Source organism: Oryctolagus cuniculus, chromosome 2, assembly GCF_051225735.1.
Source record: "Oryctolagus cuniculus isolate XC-2025 breed Fujian yellow rabbit chromosome 2, ASM5122573v1, whole genome shotgun sequence".
Taxonomy (NCBI): Eukaryota; Metazoa; Chordata; class Mammalia; order Lagomorpha; family Leporidae; genus Oryctolagus; species Oryctolagus cuniculus.
The window spans coordinates 153,911,607-153,931,140 of record NC_142868.1 but is presented as its reverse complement, the minus strand read 5'-3'; the positions used below and the strand labels follow the sequence as shown (position 1 = coordinate 153,931,140).

The 19,534-nt window shown below is 41.1% G+C and overlaps 1 protein-coding gene across 8 annotated transcripts in view; it reads right to left on the bottom strand.

The window, feature by feature from the left end:
• Positions 1–19,534, bottom strand: part of PSME4 (proteasome activator subunit 4) — a 102,705-nt gene that overhangs the window by 80,041 nt on the left and 3,130 nt on the right. For all 8 annotated transcript variants that reach the window (XM_070069121.2, XM_051842888.3, XM_089327655.1 and 5 more), the window contains exons 2-3: positions 1,774–1,914; positions 1,035–1,151 (exon numbers count right to left, since the gene is read on the bottom strand). In XM_070069121.2, coding sequence (XP_069925222.1) covers positions 1,035–1,151; positions 1,774–1,914 — 258 coding nt within the window. The remainder of the gene's footprint in view (positions 1–1,034; positions 1,152–1,773; positions 1,915–19,534) is intronic.

Genomic DNA, 19,534 nt, shown 5'->3' with positions numbered 1-19,534 from the left:
ACATTTTAAGACAAATTTATTAAGATTAATAAAATTAAGAGCTAGAGAGCAACTGGTTGGAATCCCTGTTAACAGAGAGAAACAATATTTAACAGTCAAGTATGAAAACACTATTAATGAAAAAAAGGCAAAAAATTATGTTATATGCTGTGTATTCAGAATAAAGTATTAAACATGGAGCAGGCCTTTAGCCTAAGCAGCTAAGGTGGCTGCATCCCACATCAGACTGCCTAGGTTAGATTCACAGCTCTGATTCCTGATTCCAACTTCCCACCAATGCATATTCTGGGAGGCAATGGTGATGGCTCAAAGTAATTGGATTCCTGTCATCCCAAGAGGAAATGGGGCTCCTGGCTCAAGCCCCAGTGTGGTCCCAGCTACCCCAGGCCTTTAGGCAGTAAACCAGCAGATAAGAGCTCTCTCTCAAAATAAAAAGTAAAATAAAATGCAAAAATACTAAATATATAAAACTTAGAGATCTTGAAGGGGCAGGATATATGTCTAAGAAATAATCAGTAAGAAATTTATAGTCTAAACTTACCAGAAAATAACATAAACCAAGGGCTGTGCATTTTAACAGTTTATGTTCTAAAAATGTTAATCAGAGAAACTGATGCTTCTGTAACGTAGAGTATAAAACCTCTGTGATGTGGGTGCCCCTGGAATATGCAAGCTCCTTTTTTTGAAATATTCATTTTACTTTAAGAGTGAAAACACATGTGGATATATAATGCAGAACACCAAATGTGCACTACTGATAATGTCAAAAAGTAGATTTCACACAAAAATCCTGTCCTTTCTTTGGCCGGTATCTCTGTTAGAGATAACCTGGTAGGAAACCTTGCAAAGTACATCTTCAAATATACTTTAAAAGAGGGTAACAAACTGTCTTAGTAGTCAAGTCACAGAGAAAGGAATACATTAAAATATATATTTGTTTGCTTATTTCAAACAACCTATTATTTTTCAGTCATCATCAATTCCCTAAAACTATCATGTACTCTCAAAGAAGTACTTTACATGAAAACGCTTACTTAGGAAACCAATTTAATCCCAGGTGCTCTGTCTTGGAATATAATATTCTTTCCACCATGTCATAAAGTGGTCTCCATGGTAACTCCAAGTCATCTCTTGAAAGAAGTTCCTTTTTCCTATTTTTAAGAAAAGGGAATATATATGAATGTGTATGTGCATAGATATGTGTACATCATACATAATATACAGGGAGGACAGCAAAATACTGCTGCTCATCACAACAGGTTTTGTTTTTCCCCATCCACATCCACCCACTGGTACAACATGTTATTAGGAAGAACAATGCTCCAGATTCCTGTTGCTGCTCAAATGTCAAAGAGCACCAGGTAAAAGGAGGAATTAAATTTGTGCCACCAATACAACAAATTTCTTAGTTTCTCATACTATAGAGTACTTGATATTTCTAGCAATGTGATGGATACAAACAAAACATCAAGATCCTTGTCTTCTCAAAGAACTATAACCTACATGAGGGAAATAATTAGCATAAAGAAAACAAACATATAATTCCGTTTGTGCTAAAGAGAAAACTTCATGGAAAAGATGACATTTTAATTAAATGGTGACATATAGAGTTTTAATTACATGTGGTAAGAATACACACAATTAAATATGTGATGATGCAACCTACTTCCAAATTAGCCACTTGGTACTTGGTCTTCTTGCCAAATACTTAGCTCTCATCTAAAACCTTGAGAAACAAAAAACTTTAAGAGAAATCATAGGAAACAGACTTACTTCAACAAATTGATCAAGAGACGGGCAAATCCCTGCATCATGCTGATTTCCAGTTTTGGAATTGATACCAGCTCATACAATAACTTAATAAAAAGAACATGATCTTCTTTGCTAAATTTTCTCCCATAAAGTCGAATATATCTGCAAGAGAAATGGACATAGCCTTTTAAAAACATATGATGACATATCTATGCTCACTGTAATGTTTTCCACAACAGCTCTATATGGAATCAACCTACTAACTATGGAGGGATGAATGGGTAAAGAAAATGTGATATATGATATGCAATACTATGGATTATTCAGCCTTTTTTTTAAAAAAAAAAAAGGAAAAAAAAGAAAATCCTGTCAAATGCTACAACATGGATTGATCTTGAACAAAATAAAACAATCCCAAACAAATATGGCATGGTTCTATTTATATGAGATATCTAAAGTATTCAAACTATTAGAAACAAAGTAAAATAAAATAGTACCTGCCAAAGGCTTGGGAGGGGAAGGGAAGAGGGAATTGTTACTCAACTAGCATAGAGTTAATCATGCAAAATAAAGTTTTACAAAAGTCTACAAGAACGTATCTACAGTTAACAATACACTTAAAAATTGTGGAAAGGGGAGGGGACACAAGTATTGCAGCATAACAGTTATGCCAAATGCTTGCGTCCTGTGTTCAGTGCCTGAGTTTAAATCCCAGCTTCAGCGGCCAGCGCCATGGCACGCTAGATTAATCCTCTGCCTGTGGCGCCGGCATTCCATATAGGTGCCGGTTCTAGTCCTGGTTGCTCCTCTTCCTGTCCAGCTCTCTGCTGTGGCCCAGGAAGGCAGTGGAGAATGGCCCAAGTGCTTGGGCCCCTGCACCTGCGTGGGAGACCAGGAAGAAGCACCTGGCTCCTGGCTTCGGATTGGTGTAGCTCCAGCCGTTGTGGCTACTGGAGAGTGAACCAACAGATGGAAGACCTTTCTCTCTATCTCTCCCTCTGTCTGTAACTCTACCTGTCAAATAAATAAATAAAATCAAGATAAAAAAAAAGAAAGAAAAACTGTTCAAAAAAAGAAATCCCTGCTTCACTTTCAATCCAGCTTCCTGCTAATTTGCACCCTGGGAAGCAAGAAGTGGTAGCTCAAATACTTGGGTCCCTGCCACCCACATGAGAGATCTAGATGGAGTTCCAGGCTCCTGGCTTCGGCCCAGCCTAGCCCCTGCTGTTGTGAGCATTTGGTGAGTGAACCAGCAGACGGAAGATCAACTGATCTTTCTCTCTCTCTCTCTCTGTCACTCCACCTTTCAAATAAATAAATAAATCTTTTAAAAAATGCATCAGGTTACTTAGAATCTTGAAATACAGCAGGTTACATAATCTTTAAAATTTGTTTCCAACAATTCATAATTATAATAAAATTATTACTAAAAATAGCTTAATATTTTATCTCAAAATTACACACATTTTTAATCTTTGTGAATCAACTACAAGCAATTTAAAAATAAGGCATCCCAAAATGCAAAAATAACTAATCACGGCACATTTAAAAATTCAGAAGTAGTTAACTCAAATTTTATTTTAAACAAATTACTGGATACTTAAAATCACAAACCCCTTTGAAGAGGCTCATTTTATAGACAGATAAGTCAGCAGAAATCAAAGTATTACTATTCCTTATGACTTTTTTTTTTTTTTTTGGACAGGCAGAGAGACAGTGAGATGGAGAGACAGAGAAAGGTCTTCCTTTTCTGTTGGTTCACTCCCCAAATGGCCAGCGCGCTGCGCCGATCTGAAGCCAGGAGCCAGGTGCTTCCCCCTGGTATCCCATGTAGGTGCAGGGCCCAAGGACTTGGGCCATCCTCCACTGCCTTCCTGGGCCACAGCAGAGAGCTGGACAGGAAGAGGAGCAACCAGGACAAAATCCGGTGCCCCAAGTGGGACTAGGACCCGGGGTGCCGGTGCCACAGGTGGAGGATTAGCCAAGTGAGCCGTGGCGCCGGCCTATTCCTTATGATTTTAAACACTCTCCCAACAGCTAACAACAAATTAAATTTATGTTTAATTTTGAAAATTAGGGCATGGTTTTCTACATTCCTGAAATTTCTCAAAATTCTTAGTCCATGAAGAGCAGTCTTTATTTCCTCCAGCTATTCTGAATTTATTCAGCTCCTTTTGTCACTTAAAGGTATAACCCCATAATCTCACTTTAGTAAAAATACTGAGATCACACAGAACAAGACGAACAGTGACAAGACTTGGATCTGATTTGGACTCAGCCAGCAATAATTACTGTCAAAGTTTCACAGCCGATGGGACTGGAAAAGCAAACAGATTAGCGAAAACAGTATGTGAAGGTCCTACACACAGGGCTGCTGCCATAGATATTGTAGGCTGTTGAACAAACATGGTGCAGTCTCTCAAGTCTCCTGCTCAACTTCACTCTAAATTTAGGAGTGAAAGCTAGAATCATTTGAAAGTTAAACTCTTAAATGAGAACTATCTCCTCAAAAAGCAGTAGATATTTTTAACATAAAAAGAAGAGTTCAAAGAAATATGCTCTGCTCTCAGTGGCTGTTTCTGGCCTTGCCAAGATTCCAGATACCCCTGGAATCATTCCTGCATTCTTCCCCATGGAAAGCATAACAATAACTAAAACTAAAGAAACACCACTCTAAGAAACTGAAATAACAGCCACAGCACACTGCAATATTGCAGTAGATAGGTAACACACGAAGGACATAAAATCCACAAAGCTCAAAGCACGTGGCATAATAGGTAAAGCTGCTGGCATCCCATGTGGGTGCCAGTTTGAGCCCTAGCTGCTCCACTGATGTGCCTGGGAAAGCAGCAGAACATGGCCCAAGTGCTTGGGCCACCCACATGGGAAATCCAGAAGAAGCTGCTGTCAAATGGCTTCAACCTGGCTCACCCCTGGCTGTTGTGGTCATCTAGGGAGTGAACCACCAGATGGAAGGTATCTCTCTCTCCCCCACTCTAACTCTGCCTTTCAAATCTCTAAAAGACAGAGAGATAGACAAAAATGGGACTAGAAACTGGAGTATAGATTTATCTTTAGGGAGTAAAATGTGGTCAAAGGATCAAGGGTAAATACTAACATGCAAATTATTGGAATACAACTTTGATCTACTGCATCAAAAATCCTCGGAGTGTTAAGTCTCAGTAAAGCTATATCTTTAAAAAAAAAATTCTAAAAAGAGACTAACAATCTCCATTTTTTTATGCTCCAGTCTGATTTTTCTGTATATTTAAATTGAAAATTTCTGAACCATTTTTTTTCTAAAGATTTATTTACTTGAACAGAGTTGGGAGAGGGAAAAGGAAAATGAGAGGGGGAGAATCAACCTTCCAGCCACTGGTTCACTCCCAAGATGGCCTCACCAGCCAGGACCAAGCCAAACAGAAGCCAGGAGCTTCATCTGCATCTCCCAAATGGGTGGCAGGAACTCAAGCACTTGGGCTATCTTCAGCTGCTTTTCCCAGGCCATTAGCAGGGAGCACAGAGCTGGATCAGAAGTGGAACAGCTGGGACTCAAACTGTTACCTATGTGGGATGCTGGCTACCCTACAATTCCAGCCCCCAGAACTTTATTTACAGATGGTTCATTCCCTTCTCCAACTAATTTTGACATAAAGTTTTAGGACTAAAGATTACTATTAGGTCTCCCAAAGTATTTAAAAAAAATCTCAATAACAGCTATGATTGAACTTCTAAAGAGAATATTTCTTAAACTACTCAGAATATGCAGATGACAAGTTCATCCCCCACAGGAGGAAAAAACAGTAAGAGATAACACAAAATCATTCCAAGCATCTCCAGTTGCTTCCTCCTCACAACCTTACAGTATATTAACCAAATGCTTTAATTTTAAAATCTTACATATTTTAAAAGCAAAGAGACAGGAGCCAGCGCTGTGGCGTATAGCAGGTAAAGCTGCAGCCTGCAGTGCCAGTATCCCATATGGGCACAGATTCAAGACCTGACTGCTCCACTTCCAATTCAGCTCTCTGCTATGGCCTGGGAAGGCAGCAGAGGATAGCCTTTCAAATAAAATCTTAAGGAAAAAAAAAAAAAAAAAAAAGGAAAGAGACAGGAAAGGAGGTAGGGAGAGATAACTCCCATTTGCAAGATTACTCCTCAAATGCTAGCAACAATCAGGGTGGGGACAGGCCAAGAGGCCAGGAACTTAATCTCAGTCTCCCACGTGAGTAACTGGGCTTCAACCACTTGAATAATCATCACCTGCTGCCTCACAGGGCATGCAAAGGAGCAGCAGTCAGGAGTAGAGTTGGAACAAGATCCAATGTGGAATGCAGGCATCCCAAAGACATACCTAAGTGCCCTCCCCACATGACTTAATTTTAAATCAAGAAATACAGTGGTATATCAGGAGCAGTAATTATTTAATAAAATAGGTAGTGCTAGCAGATATTTTTCTAATATACATCCTGAAAGTAGTTTATTACAACTTACAAGAAAATTTAAAGTAAAAATAAAAAGTTACAACATGAATCAAACTAAGATACAGAGCTTGGCTAGGAGCCAAAACTCATGGTTTCTACTACAAGCTTTGTCATTTACCAGCTGTTTTACTTCAAGGCAATCAACAGGTTTCTAAAGCTCTAACAATACCCATCAACAGAGAAACATAATTTGAGAGCACATTAAAACTTTATGAAACATGCTAAGACATACTTAGCAGTAGTATTTAGTCTTAAATAGAAAGCTTTATTTTGGACAGTCTGACCCAAAAAATGAAAAAAGGAATTTCAGTTTGAAAAAAATCAAAAATCCAGAATTGTACTACTATTTAAATTATATATCTTATACAGATACATGAATCATCTTTCAAAAAACCCTCCATCTAGCAATATATTCTAAGTAAGTAATTCAGAATATTGAAGTCAAAAATCTCAGAGAAATTCAATGTACAATAAAAAAAAAAGTAGGGGAGGAACATTTAGCTTAACAGTTAAGATGCCTGCATTTCCTACTGACCCAGGTTTGATACCTGGTTCCTTACTCCAGCTTTCCACCAATGTAGCACCTGGAGGCAGCAGTGATAGCGCAAGTAACTGGATTCCTGCCACTCACATGGAAGACGCAGGTGAAGATCCCAGGTCCTGGCTTTGGTCAAACCCACTTTCAGCCACTGTGGGCAACTGAGGAGTGAACCAGCAGATGGGAGAACTAGCACACACTGGTTGGCTAGCTCACTCTCTGCCTCTCTCTACTCAAATAAATGATTTTTGGGGGCAGGTGTCTGGCCTAGTGGTAAGCCATGGTTTAGAATGAACACATTCCAAATTGGAGCACCTGGGTTCAATGCCTACCTCTGGCTCCAGACTCTGGGCTTCCTGCTAATGTGTTCCCTGAGAGGCAAGAGTGATGGTTCAAGTAATTGGGTTCCTGACATTCACATGGGAGAGCTGGACTTCTGGCTCCTGGCTTCCATCCTAGCAAGGGGAAGTTGCATGCACTGGGGAGTAAACCAGTTGGTAGATATAGATAGTAACAAGTGGATGGGAGCTCTACATGCTCACTTGCTGGTTCACTCTCCCAAATGAATAAACAACTAATCTTTTTAAAGACACATGTGAAAATTTTGAGCTTATAAAAAACTATAGGGACCAGCACTGTGGCGTAGTAGGTAAAGCCACTGCCTGCAGTGCCGGCATCCCATATGGGCGCCAGTTTGGGTCATACTTCCGATCCAGCACTCTGGTACGGCCTGGAAAGCAGAAGACGGCCCAAGAACTCGGGGCCCTGCACACGCATGGGAGACACAGAAGAAGCTCCTGGCTTCGGATCAGCACAGCTCCGGTGTTGCAGCCAATTGGGGAGTAAACCAGCAGATGGAAGACCTCTCTCTTTCTGCTTCTCCTTCTCTGTGTAACTCTTTCAATTAAAATAAACAAATCTTTAAGAAAATATATTCCTTAATCCCTGACATCTAGGGCTAGATGACAAGTATTTAATTGTAAGGAAAACTACCCTGACCAATAAAATCTCTGAACAATCCCCAAAATCAATCTCAAACAGTAAGCTCAATGCCATCTCCCCATAAACACCACCAAGACTGCAGCTGTATCAGTTCCAGTCTTCTCCTTCTCATGATTTCACTAAATAGAAACATCAAAGAGAGAGAAAAAAGAAAAAAAGAGTAACAGTAAACTGGAGGCTCAGGAATAAATCAGTCTGATAGGATTCCAGGAGTAAGTCCCTCACTACATGTAATATCAGAAATGAAGATAAGCTTCTCACTGCTGGAGCTTGTAAACAAACAAAAGGAAGGCTTTCTCATAAACCTACCTTTCCTCTTTTAATTTACTCATCTATTCAAAAAACTATTTCCAGAGCAAACGACATGTACAGGATACTAGTACTTTCATAGTTCCTTTAGGAAAAGAATTCACAATCAGAGACACAGACAAATAGATAAGAGATACTTATAAGAGTTCCCAAGCACCTGAAAATCCACCTATTTGGAAGCAGGATAAGCCAAGTATGAATAGTTTTGTAGTTCATTTTTTATAAAAGTTTTAGCACAGATTTAATGACAATGACCTTGAAAGATTAGAAAACTGTCCTCAATTTATGCTCTAGGCATTATAAGGCAGTATAAGGTCAAGATAATCTTGAGCATCTGTGGACAGAGAGAAAGAGTCACAAGACACAGTTCTAACAGAGGAACAGATCAGGAATAGTAATACTTCTGAGACACAACCAACATAATGTTCCTTATTCTTCCATTTCCCCTCCAAATAGGACTAGCTGAGGAGCAAGGAAAAGGACAAAGGCTCTCATTCAATCTCTCTTGCCTGTTCTTTCTCTTTTATATAGTATTTATTTCAAGTGACTGTTGGTAGGGTTCAAATGTAAATTCAATATATCTAAAGTGAAGAATGTCTTATATTCCATTCTAGTTTGCTTTACAACTCCCAACATTATCAACTCTAGATAGACTACTGATTTTAACACAAGAGTTCAACAGGAACTACAGGGATCTAACAAGTTAAGATTTGAAACTGCTCTGTCAGTCCCTTGGGTGTGTTATTAATCATCTGTGTACTTGTAAACCTAGGTTCCCTCACAAGGCTATGGTGACAGACAACTGATTAACATACATGAGGCTGGCGCCGCGGCATACTAGGCTAATCCTCCGCCTTGCAGCGCCGGCACACCAGGTTCTAGTCCCAGTCGGGGCGCCAGATTCTGTCCCGGTTGCCCCTCTTTCAGGCCGCAGCTTTGGAAGACTATCCTTTAAGGGCTATCTCTGTTCTCTTTGCCCTTAAATAGTTTGTATCAAACTTAAGCATTTTTCCCATTGTATTTCATATTATAGTAGTACTCATATACATACATATAATTTTATTTCTTCAGATGATCAAAAGCTACTTGGTGAAAGAGACCATGCATCTATACCTATTTAATCTTTAGCTCTAATCAGAGCTAAAACAAGATGAACATTCTAAGAAACACTTTTTCACATGACAGAATGTACATCTTGAGGAATATAAATTACAAACAAGTTATAGGACTAATTTTTTTTTTTTTTGGACAGGTAGAGTTAGACAGTGAGAGAGAGACAAAGGTCTTCCTTTTCCATTGCTTCACCCCCCAAATGGCCATTATGGCTGGTGCACTGCGACGATCCCAAGCCAGGAGCCAGGTGATTCCTCCTAGTCTCCCATGTGGGTGCCAAGGCCCAAGCACTTGGGCCATCCTCCACTGCCTTCCCGGGCCACAGCAGAGAGCTGGACTGCAAGAGGAGCAACCGGGACAGAATCCGGCGCCCCAACTGGGACTAGGACCTGGGGTGCCTGCACCGCAGGCGGAAGATTAGCCAAGTGAGCTGCGGCGCCAGGCTGGACTAATTCTTTATGGAAAAAATATCTCAAAGTAACAATATGCCACCACACTAAACAAACTAGCTTTAAAACAGAAAATTTTTAAAACACACTAAAGAAAACTAGGCCTATCATGTTTGCAAGACTGTCTTCATGATTGAACACCCTAAGGACAGAAAAATCAGAGGTATACACTTCTCTTTATCCGTGGCCATCAATGGTTCAACATCACTCAGCCTGGAAGCTTTCCTCCCTCTGGACAGACGCAGTGGTTAAAACAAAGACCTCTGGGGCCAGCGCCATGGCTCACTTGCTTAATCCTCTGCCTGCGGCGTCGGCATCCCATATGGGCGCCAGGTTCTAGTCCCGGCTGCTCCTCTTCCAGTCCAGCTCTCTGTTGTGGCCCGGGAGGGCAGTGGAGGATGGCCCAAGTGCTTAGGCCCCTGCAACAGCATGGGAGACCAGGAAGAGGCACCTGGCTCCTGGCTTCGGATCAGCGCAGCGCTGGCTGTAGCAGCCATTGGGGACTGAACCAACAGAAGGGAAGACCTTTCTCTCTCTCTCTCTCTCTTTCTCTGTCTATAACCTCTGTGGTTATCAGGCTATACTATAACCTCTGCTATGGATTGAATGCATCTTACACAACATTCATACATTGAAACCCTAATCCTCAATGTGATGATGATATCTGGAGATGTAGTTTGGGGAAGGTAATTTAGTTGGTAGAGCCCTTATGATGGGATTAGTTTCTTAGTTTAATTCATTGCCCTTATAACAAGATTCAGACAGAGCTTGCTTTCATTCTCTTACCCGCCATCAGGTGCAGATTACAGCAGGATGGCTGGATGTCTATCAGCTAGGAACAAGGTCCTCACCAAAACCTGTCCATACTTACATCTTAAATGCACACTTCAGCCTCCACAACTAGGTAAAACAAATGTTAGCCATTTCAGCCACCCGTCTATGGTATTTTGTTACAGCAACTCAAGCACACTAAGAAAACCTCACTAATCCTCATATCTTCCATGGTAAAATTGGGAAAATAAATATACATATACTTCACAGGGTTGTGTGTGAGAAAAATAATAGGGGCTGGCGTTGTGGCACAGTGGGTTAAGTCACTGTCTGTGAAACAGGTATCCCATATGGGCATCAGTTGGAGTCTCAGCTGCTGTACTTCTGATCCACCTCCCTGCTAATGGCCTGGAAAAATCAGCAAAAGATGGTCCAAGTGTTTGGGCCCCTGCCACACATATGGGAGACCCAGATGAAGTTTCTGGCTCTTAGTATCTGCATGGCCCAATCTTGGCCATTGGGGTTATCTGGAGAGTAAACCAGGAGTTGAAAGATGTCTCTCTCTCTCTCCATCTCTCCCTCATTCTGTAACTCTTTCAAATAAACAAATAAATCCTAAATAATAATAAATGCAAGGTACCTGTATACATGTATACTGATTTCTCAATATACAGTAATCATTATCTATGCTACTCATTTAACATTCTATTAATGCCTTTTTCTGCAAGATCCTTCAGGTTAGTAACACTTTAAAATGTTGTAACTTTTCATTTTTTGCCCTTGTAATTTTTTTAAAGATTTATTTATTTATTTGAAAGTCAGAGTTATAGAGAGAGAGGTCTTCCATTCACTGGTCCACTCCCCATTTGGCCACAACAGCCAGAGCTGTGTCAATCTGAAGCCTAGGAGCCAGGAGCCTCCTCCAGGTCTACCATGCAGGTGCAAGGGCCCAAGGACTTAGGCCATCTTCCACTGCTTTCCCAGACTACAGCAGACACCTGGATCGGAAGTAGCGCAGCCAGGACTCAAACTGGCACCTATATGTGATGCTGGCATTGCAGGTGGCAGCTTTACCCACTACACCACAGCGCCTGCCCCTAGTCCTTGTACTTCTATTCAATGAAGCAGATGTTGACTACATGATAAAGTACTGCAAGAAACCTATTAAACCACAACCCACAGTAAAATAAAACACAAATATACATAACTGAAACAAAATTAATGAACATTTACCCTTAATACTTCCAAAAGCATTCTAATGAATCTAGTTCTCTCGAAATAAACCAAAAACTGATTTAAAACCTGCTAGAATGATTTCACAACCATTTGGTCATGATGAATATACAAGTGAAAGATTAAGGACCTGTCTTAAAACAAAACCCAAGAGAAATGTGTGGGGAGCAACTCGGACTAGACTAAGTTACTGGAATTAAGACTTATTCTATGCATCTGCTCTCCCACAATATGGCGCTGGGAGAGGAGGAAACAGCTTCTACGCAGCTGCCTCTTGCCAACTTGAGTGATGACCTCCAGGAGCTGATCCTGCTCCTGATTGGAGGAGAGCAGCGTACTCGGCATGTGGGCAGCAGAGTTGGGATTGGCAGAGGAGGACTTTAAAGGAGGAGAGAGACGGCATGCACCAGGAACATCTAAGGGGAACATCTATCTGAAGGAACACCTGTGCAGCCCCCGAGAGAGCCGGCTGGCGGTGTGCCGCTCCCCCACGGAAGTGGGGAATGTGGCTAGGGGGAACCGCCCTTCCACGGAGGTGGAAGGGTCGGTAGCCAACCCGGGAAGAACCAGCAGTAAACCCGGGGAGGGCAGAGCAGACGAAAGAACAGCGCAGTGTCCTGTGTCGTTCCTCCACAAAGACGGGGAGTGACAGAAATGATCTTAAAATAATTCTGACTGGTAATGTATGAATGCTTTTTGAAAATATTTCTGCAACATTCTTAAATTTTCTAAGTGCTAATACAATTTTCTACTGCCATATGCAAAATAGGAAACTCCACTTGTCTGGTTTACAGAAATTTGACGTTTTATTTATTAGGATCCCTGGATCCTACACAACACAAACTATCCAATTCAACTCTTCAGAGATCTGCCAAAAACAATTCCATTCAAAAGTCATTTGAATATAGGAATTAGGAGAATAAACATACATTCACATGCAAATGACTGCTTTCATAAAATTTCTTCTTCATTGTTGGCTTACAAAAGAAAAGAGCAAGAAAATGAAAAGAAATGCCCACATGTAACAGCTCAAAGATTACTAACACTCTATTTAGACTGTCTTTCAAAAGAAGATTATTAGTAACTCTTAAACAATCTTCAACTTGTTGGCACTATAATATTATTTTATACCCATTTTATACCAGCAACACTTTTATTTTTCTTGGAAGTCTTAATCATATTTTAATTTTTATGTACTTCCATTTTATTTGAAAGGCAGAGAAACACTGGTTCACTCCCCAAATGCCTGCAACAGCCAGGAAAGGGCCAAGCCAAAACCAGGAGTTCATGACTCAGTCTGGGTCTTTCTCATGGGTGACAAGGATCCAAGTACCTAAGCCATTCATTACCTGCTGCCTCCCAAGGTGCACATTAACAGGAAGCAAGAAGTACAGCAGACAGGACTCATTATCAGGCACTCTGATATGAAATGTGGGTGTCCAAGCAAAGAGTTAAACATTGTCCCACATGCCTACTCTTTTATCATACTTCTAATCTCAAAAAGTTAGGGCATAAATACTGTGAAAAACAGCGAAATTAGCCTACAAAGGTGATGATCACTACTAAAATTTTACAATTCATCAAAAAATTAACTATTAACTACACTGTATTCACTCAACTGTGAAAATGTCTCTCTTCCATGTGTACCTGTAAGATATTTCCATTATGTCGGCAAGTAAAGGCTTAAAACAAAAAGAAAAAAAAAAAAAAAAAAAACTAAATTGTATAATAGTATTTCACTACAATTATACTTTTTCTGGATTTGTTTATTTATTTGAAAGGCAGAGTTAGAGAGAGAGAGAGAGAGACAGAGAAAGAGACAGAGACATCTTCCATCTGCTGGTTACTCCCCAGATGGCCACAACAGCCACGGTTGGGACAAGAGGAAGCTAGAACTTCATCCAGGTCTCCCACATAGGTGCAGGGGCTCCAGTGCTTTCCCAGACACATTAACAGGAAGCTGGATCGGAAGTAGAGCAGAGCCCATATGGGGTACCAGTGCCACAGGCGATGGCTTTACCCACTACACCACAGTGCTAGCCCCCACTACTACATTTTTTAAAAATGAAACTTGCAAACTCCCTGATCCAACCAATATAATCTGCTTTCTTCTCTAATTTACCTGCTAAACTCTACTCCCTTACATTCTTTTTGGGTTATCAAACATACTACTCTCTTCATTTAAAAAAAAAAAACAAAAAACAAAAAACAAAAAAACAAGATTTATTTTATTTATTTGAAATAGAGAGAGGTAGAGACAGAGACAGAGGTCTTCCATCTGCTGGTTCACTCCCCAGATGGCTGCAATGGCCGGAGCTGCGCTGATCCAAAGCCAGAAGCCAGGAGCCAGGAGCTTCTTCCGGGTCTCCCACGTGGGTGCAGGGGCCCAAGGACTTTGGCCTGGGATAGCAGAAGATGGCCCTACAGAAGAGAGCTGGATCAGAAGAGGAGCAGCTGGGACTAGAACCGGCACCCATATGGGATGCCGGCACTTCAGGCACCACTGCACCACAGCGCCAGCCCCAGCACACCACTCTCTTCATTAAAATGCTTATTCCTTCTATTCTTTGGTTAAATTTACTTCATTTTTTTAATTAATTATTTTTATGAGCTATGTAAAATATTTCTGTTATTGTTATTTATATGTCTATATAATCTAATATTTTTCTTTAAGCCATCTTTATTATTTCTGTTTAAGATTTATTTATTTGAGAGGCAGAGTCAGAGAGAGGGAGAGAGAGAGGTCTTCCATGCACTGGTTCACTCCCCAAAAAGGTGCAATGACCAGAGCTGGGCACATCCAAAGCCAGGAGCTTCTTCTGGGTCTCCCACATGAGTGCAGGGGCCCAAGCACTTGAGTCATCTCCACTGCTTTCCCAGACCATCGGTAGGGAGCTGGATGCAAAGCAAAACACCAATATTGGATACCAGAACCATAGGCAGATATTTAACCTACTATGCCACAGTTCCAGCCCCGAGAGTATTTTTTTAAAAAATTTAAAACTTGGGATAGTATTGAGTAATATAGGATGTCCTATACTTTTTTTTTTTTTTTGGACAGGCAGAGTTAGACAGTTAGAAAGAGACAGAGTTATAGACAGTGAGAGAGAGACAGAGAAAAAGGTCTTCCTTTTCCATTGCTTCACCCCCCAAATGGCCACTATGGCTGGCGCTGTGCCAATCGGAAGCCAGGAGCCGGGTGCTTCCTTCCCGTCTCCCATGCGGGTGCAGGGATCCAAGCACCTGAGCCATTCCCCACTGCCCTCCCGGGCCACAGCAGAGAGCTAGACTGGAAGAGGAGCAACCGGGACCAGTACCCGGTGCCTCAACCAGGACTAGAACCCGGGGTGCCAGTGCCGCAGGCGGAGGATTAGCCAAGTGAGCCAGGGCACCAGCCACGTCTTATACTGACTTTTAAAATAGATCTCGGGAGCCAGAGTTGTGGCACAACAGGTTAAGCCACTGCCTGTGACGCTAGCATCCTTTATGAGAACAGCATCCCCTATCAGAATGTCAACTCAAGTCCTGGCTGGTCTACTTCTGATCCAGCTCCCTGGATGGAGCGCCTGGCTCCTGGCTTCAGCCTGGCACAACCCCAGCTGTTGTAGGCATTTAGGGAGTGAACCAGTGGATGGAAGATCTCATTATCTGTCTCTCCCCCTCTTTGTCACTGTATCTTTCAAATAAATCAATCTTTAAAATAAGATGAAATAAAGTGAATCCCATCTTAAACCCATTTTGACTGTTACTGTAACAATGCCTTAGATTTGCATGCTTCAGTTTACAAAGAATGTAAAAGCTAATTCTTAATTTTTTTTTTTTTTTTTGGTAAAGATTTATTTGAAAGTCAGAGTTTCTGAGAGAGAGGAAGAAACAGAGACATTTTCCACCAGCTGGTTCATTCCCCAGGTGGCCACAACATCCAGGACTGGGCCAGGCTGAGGCTAGCAAGCCAGGAGCTTCTTCCAGGTCTCCTATGTGGGTTGCAGGGGGAACAAACACTTGGATCCTTTCTGCTGCTTTCCCCCCACCTTTAATAGGGAGCTGCATTGGAAGTCAAGCAGCCAGGACATGAACTGGCGCCCTTATGGGATGCCAGCATCACAAGCGGCAGCTTTACCTGCTACTCCTCAACACCAGCCCCAAAAGTTAATTCTAACATTAATGAGTGCCTATGAATGTATAGATCAATACTAAATGCTGTGAGCAGAGGGAAGGAGAGGTAAATACAGAACATATTGACCTCAAAGAAACTTCACAGTTGACTTTAAAGTATTTAGCATGTCAGTTATGATGCCCTACACTGAAGTACCTGGGTACAGCCCAACTGTAGCTCCCGACTCCAGCTTCCTCCTCTTGCACACCCTGAGAGGCAGCAATGATCGCACAAGTAATTGAGTTACTGCCAACCATATCAAAGTGAATTGAGTTCCTGGCTCCTGGCTTCAACCCAGCCTACTCACTGCAGGCATTTGGGGAGTGAACAAGCAGATGGGAGCTCTGTCTCTAATTCTCAAGTATAAAATAATTTTTAAAAATTTTCATGGTAAAAGAGGAAAAATATATACACAAAGAAGAGCAAAAGCACAAACAAGGGATTAAGAGAGTACACTAAAAGGACAAAAAAAAAATGCCAAATATGGAAATAGCCAACCTCAAGATTCCAAACAGGAATACTTACAGTTAGGTGCTGCTAAAGATTTGGGTTACATTTCACTGATACATCCTCAAACCCAAAAACAGTGCCCAACTTATACAAGTCACCCAAAAATAAAAAATAAAGTATTCAATGAAGACTGAATCCTGTCTCTTTCTATTAACCTACAAGTCTCTGCATCTTCATTTCTAAAATGGATATAGTTCAAGAGAGTATTTGCTACCCTAGGAACAAGAATACGTTTCTAGTTAGGAGGGAAAATATGAAAATATTCATTAATGAGCCATTTTTAAAATCTCTGTACATGAGATCTAATTATAGTAAACTGTAGGAAAAATATGCCAATTAAGTGGAAACTCTAAAAGTAAAATCACGTATTTTACAAAGAAGTAGCACTCCACCATAACAGACTGCTAATTTTTTTTAAGTTTCATAATGGTATTGGCATTGCTATATTTCAAAATTCCTTTCCCTTAAAGATATATACTAGGAACATTTATGAATGAAGTAATACGGTTGTAAAACAATGGGGGAGTGGGGTAAAGGGAAGATCATGATAGGCCATGAGTTGGTAATTGCTGAAGATGGGTAATGATGCTTATACTATTATTTTCTCTTTCCTATAATCTATGCAGGAAGGTTATAAAGTGTTCTTAATAATTAAACTGAATTCTATTCTAAAGGAAGCTACAGTTTACTGAGCAAGTGATTCCACAGTACAATAATCACTTAATCATAAAATAATATAGAATATAATATGTGACTAAAACAAGTGATCAACATTATAACAAACTCACTTTACTTTACAAAATATCAAAATTCTGGGGCTAGAACTATGGCATAGTGGGCTAAGCTACTGCCTGCAGCACCGGCATCCCACATGGGCGCTGGCTGGAGTCTTGGCTGCTCTACTTCCAATTCAGCTCCCTGCTCATGTACCTGGGAAAGCAGTGGAAGACAGCCCAAGTGCTTGGGTCTCTGCACTGTCACAGAAAACCCAAAAGAAGCTCTTGGCTCCAGCCTGGCCCAGCCCTGCTATTGCAGCCACTTGAGGAGCAAATCAGTAGATGGAAGATCTCTCCCTTCCTGTAACTCTGCCCTTTTGTTTTTAAAGATTTATTTATTTACTTGAAAGTCAGAGTTACACAGAGAGAAAAAGGAGAGGGGGGGAGGGAGGGAGGGAGGGAGTCTCCCATCTGCTGGTTCACTCCCCAAATGGCCGCAATGGCCAGCTGTGCCGATCCAAAGACAGGAGCCAGGAGTTTCTTCTGGGTCTCCCATGCAGGTGCATGGACCCAAGGACCTAGGCCATCTTCTACTGTACTGATTTCCCAGGCCATAGCAGAGAGCTGGATCAGAAATCTAGCAGTCAGGACTCAGACTGGCGCCCATATGGGATGCCAGCACTGCAGGCAGCAGTTTAAAGCGCTACGCCAGAGTGCCAGCCCCAACTTTGCCTTTCAAATAAATAAATCTTCTAAAAAAAGGCAAAATTGTTTAAAAAAAAAAAGATGACTGTGGACAAGGAAAAGTTGTAGGACAGTACCCTATTCACTTATTCTCTGCCCTTTTCCCTTTCTTTCTCCAGATTATCAATTTAAAAGAACACATAACTAATAAAGCTCTTAGGGACCAACCAGTCCACTGATTTTCTAAATACTGGGTTCAGTAGCCCCAGGCACATGTCAGGGATTCTATGATCAATTAAGTGTTAAAAAGGGAAGGAGAAAAAAGCAGCGAGTTTTAATCTAGGAATTCCAAGCTTGTGTTTTAAATTTTGCTTTTATAAAACACCACTACTAAATTTTAAATTTGAAAAACTAATAGTCTAAACTATCCAAAGGATGACTGCAAAGCTAACAAAGATTAAGATCAAAGATGGGAGGGGGGAAGCCACAGCAATACAAAAGTTGCACTTTGTAAATTCACATTCATTAAATAATAAAAATAAATAAATCTAAAAAAAAGAGAAAAAAGACCAAAGATGATTTAAAAAGAAAAAAAAAAAGGTTTGGAAGAAGCATCTGATGTTATGCCTGCAACACCAGCATCTTGTATGGGCAACAATTCATGTCCTGGCTGCTCCACTAATGATCCAGCTCCCCGCTAACCCGCTGGAAAAGCAGCAGAGGACTGCTCAAGTATTTGGATTCCTATGCCCATGTAGGAGACCTGGGTGAGCCTCCTGGCTCCCGGCTTCAGCCTGGCCCAACACTGGTCACTGCAGCCATTTGGGGAAAGAACCAGCAGATGGAAGATGTTTCCCTTTCCATCTCATTCTTTCTGAAACTCTGCCTTTCAAATACATAAAAATAATTAAAAAAAAAAAAAATGGTCAAGAAGACAAGAGAAACAAAAAAGCTTGTTTCAATACTGCCTCTTTCAAACTCTCTTCCTTTACATAGGCCATACAAGTTATGCACAATACCATTCACTTACCATGTCCATGAGAAAAACTTCACTGCCATTTTCCAAGGACCACATTTTCTTCCCACTTTCTCTAATTTGTTTCTTCCCTCCTTAAAAATTTGCCCGGTGCTGTATTGCATCATAAGATTTTCTTCAACAGGTAGCCCTAATGCTTTATAAATTGTACAAAGGAGCTTACGTTACAGGGCCAATTTTTAAAACGCACAGAAATAACCTTTTGTCAAAGACACTAAACAGACCTACAAGTCTCAAACATTTTAGTGTTCCTAAAATGAACACTAAAATAAAATAATTCAAAGTCAAAAACCAGGGCTAAATGGAGAGCATGAGTACCTCTGAAACCAGAACTCACGATACCTAGGTTAGTGGTACGGTTCCAGTGCCTCTGAACAACATTCACACTATCTTCTCTAGGAATGTACTTGATCTATGCAACCAATTCCAGTACTTTAAAAACTACGCAACAAAATTTATCTGCTTCTCTCATCTATATTTAAAAGTAAATTTGAGGGGCCAGTGCTATGGCATAGTGGAGTGGATAAAGCTGTGGCTTGCAATGCCAGTATCCCATATGGTCACCAGTTCAAGTTCCAGCTGCTCCATTTCCAATCCAGCTCTCTGCTATGGCCTGGGAAAGCAGTAGAAGATGGCTCAGGTCTTGGGGACTCTGCACCCGTGTGGGAGACCTGGAAGAAGCTCTTGTCTCCAGATCGGATGAGCCCAGCTGCAGCCTCTGCGACCATTTGGGGAGTGAGCCAGGAGATGGATCGATCCATTGATCGATTGATCTCTGTGT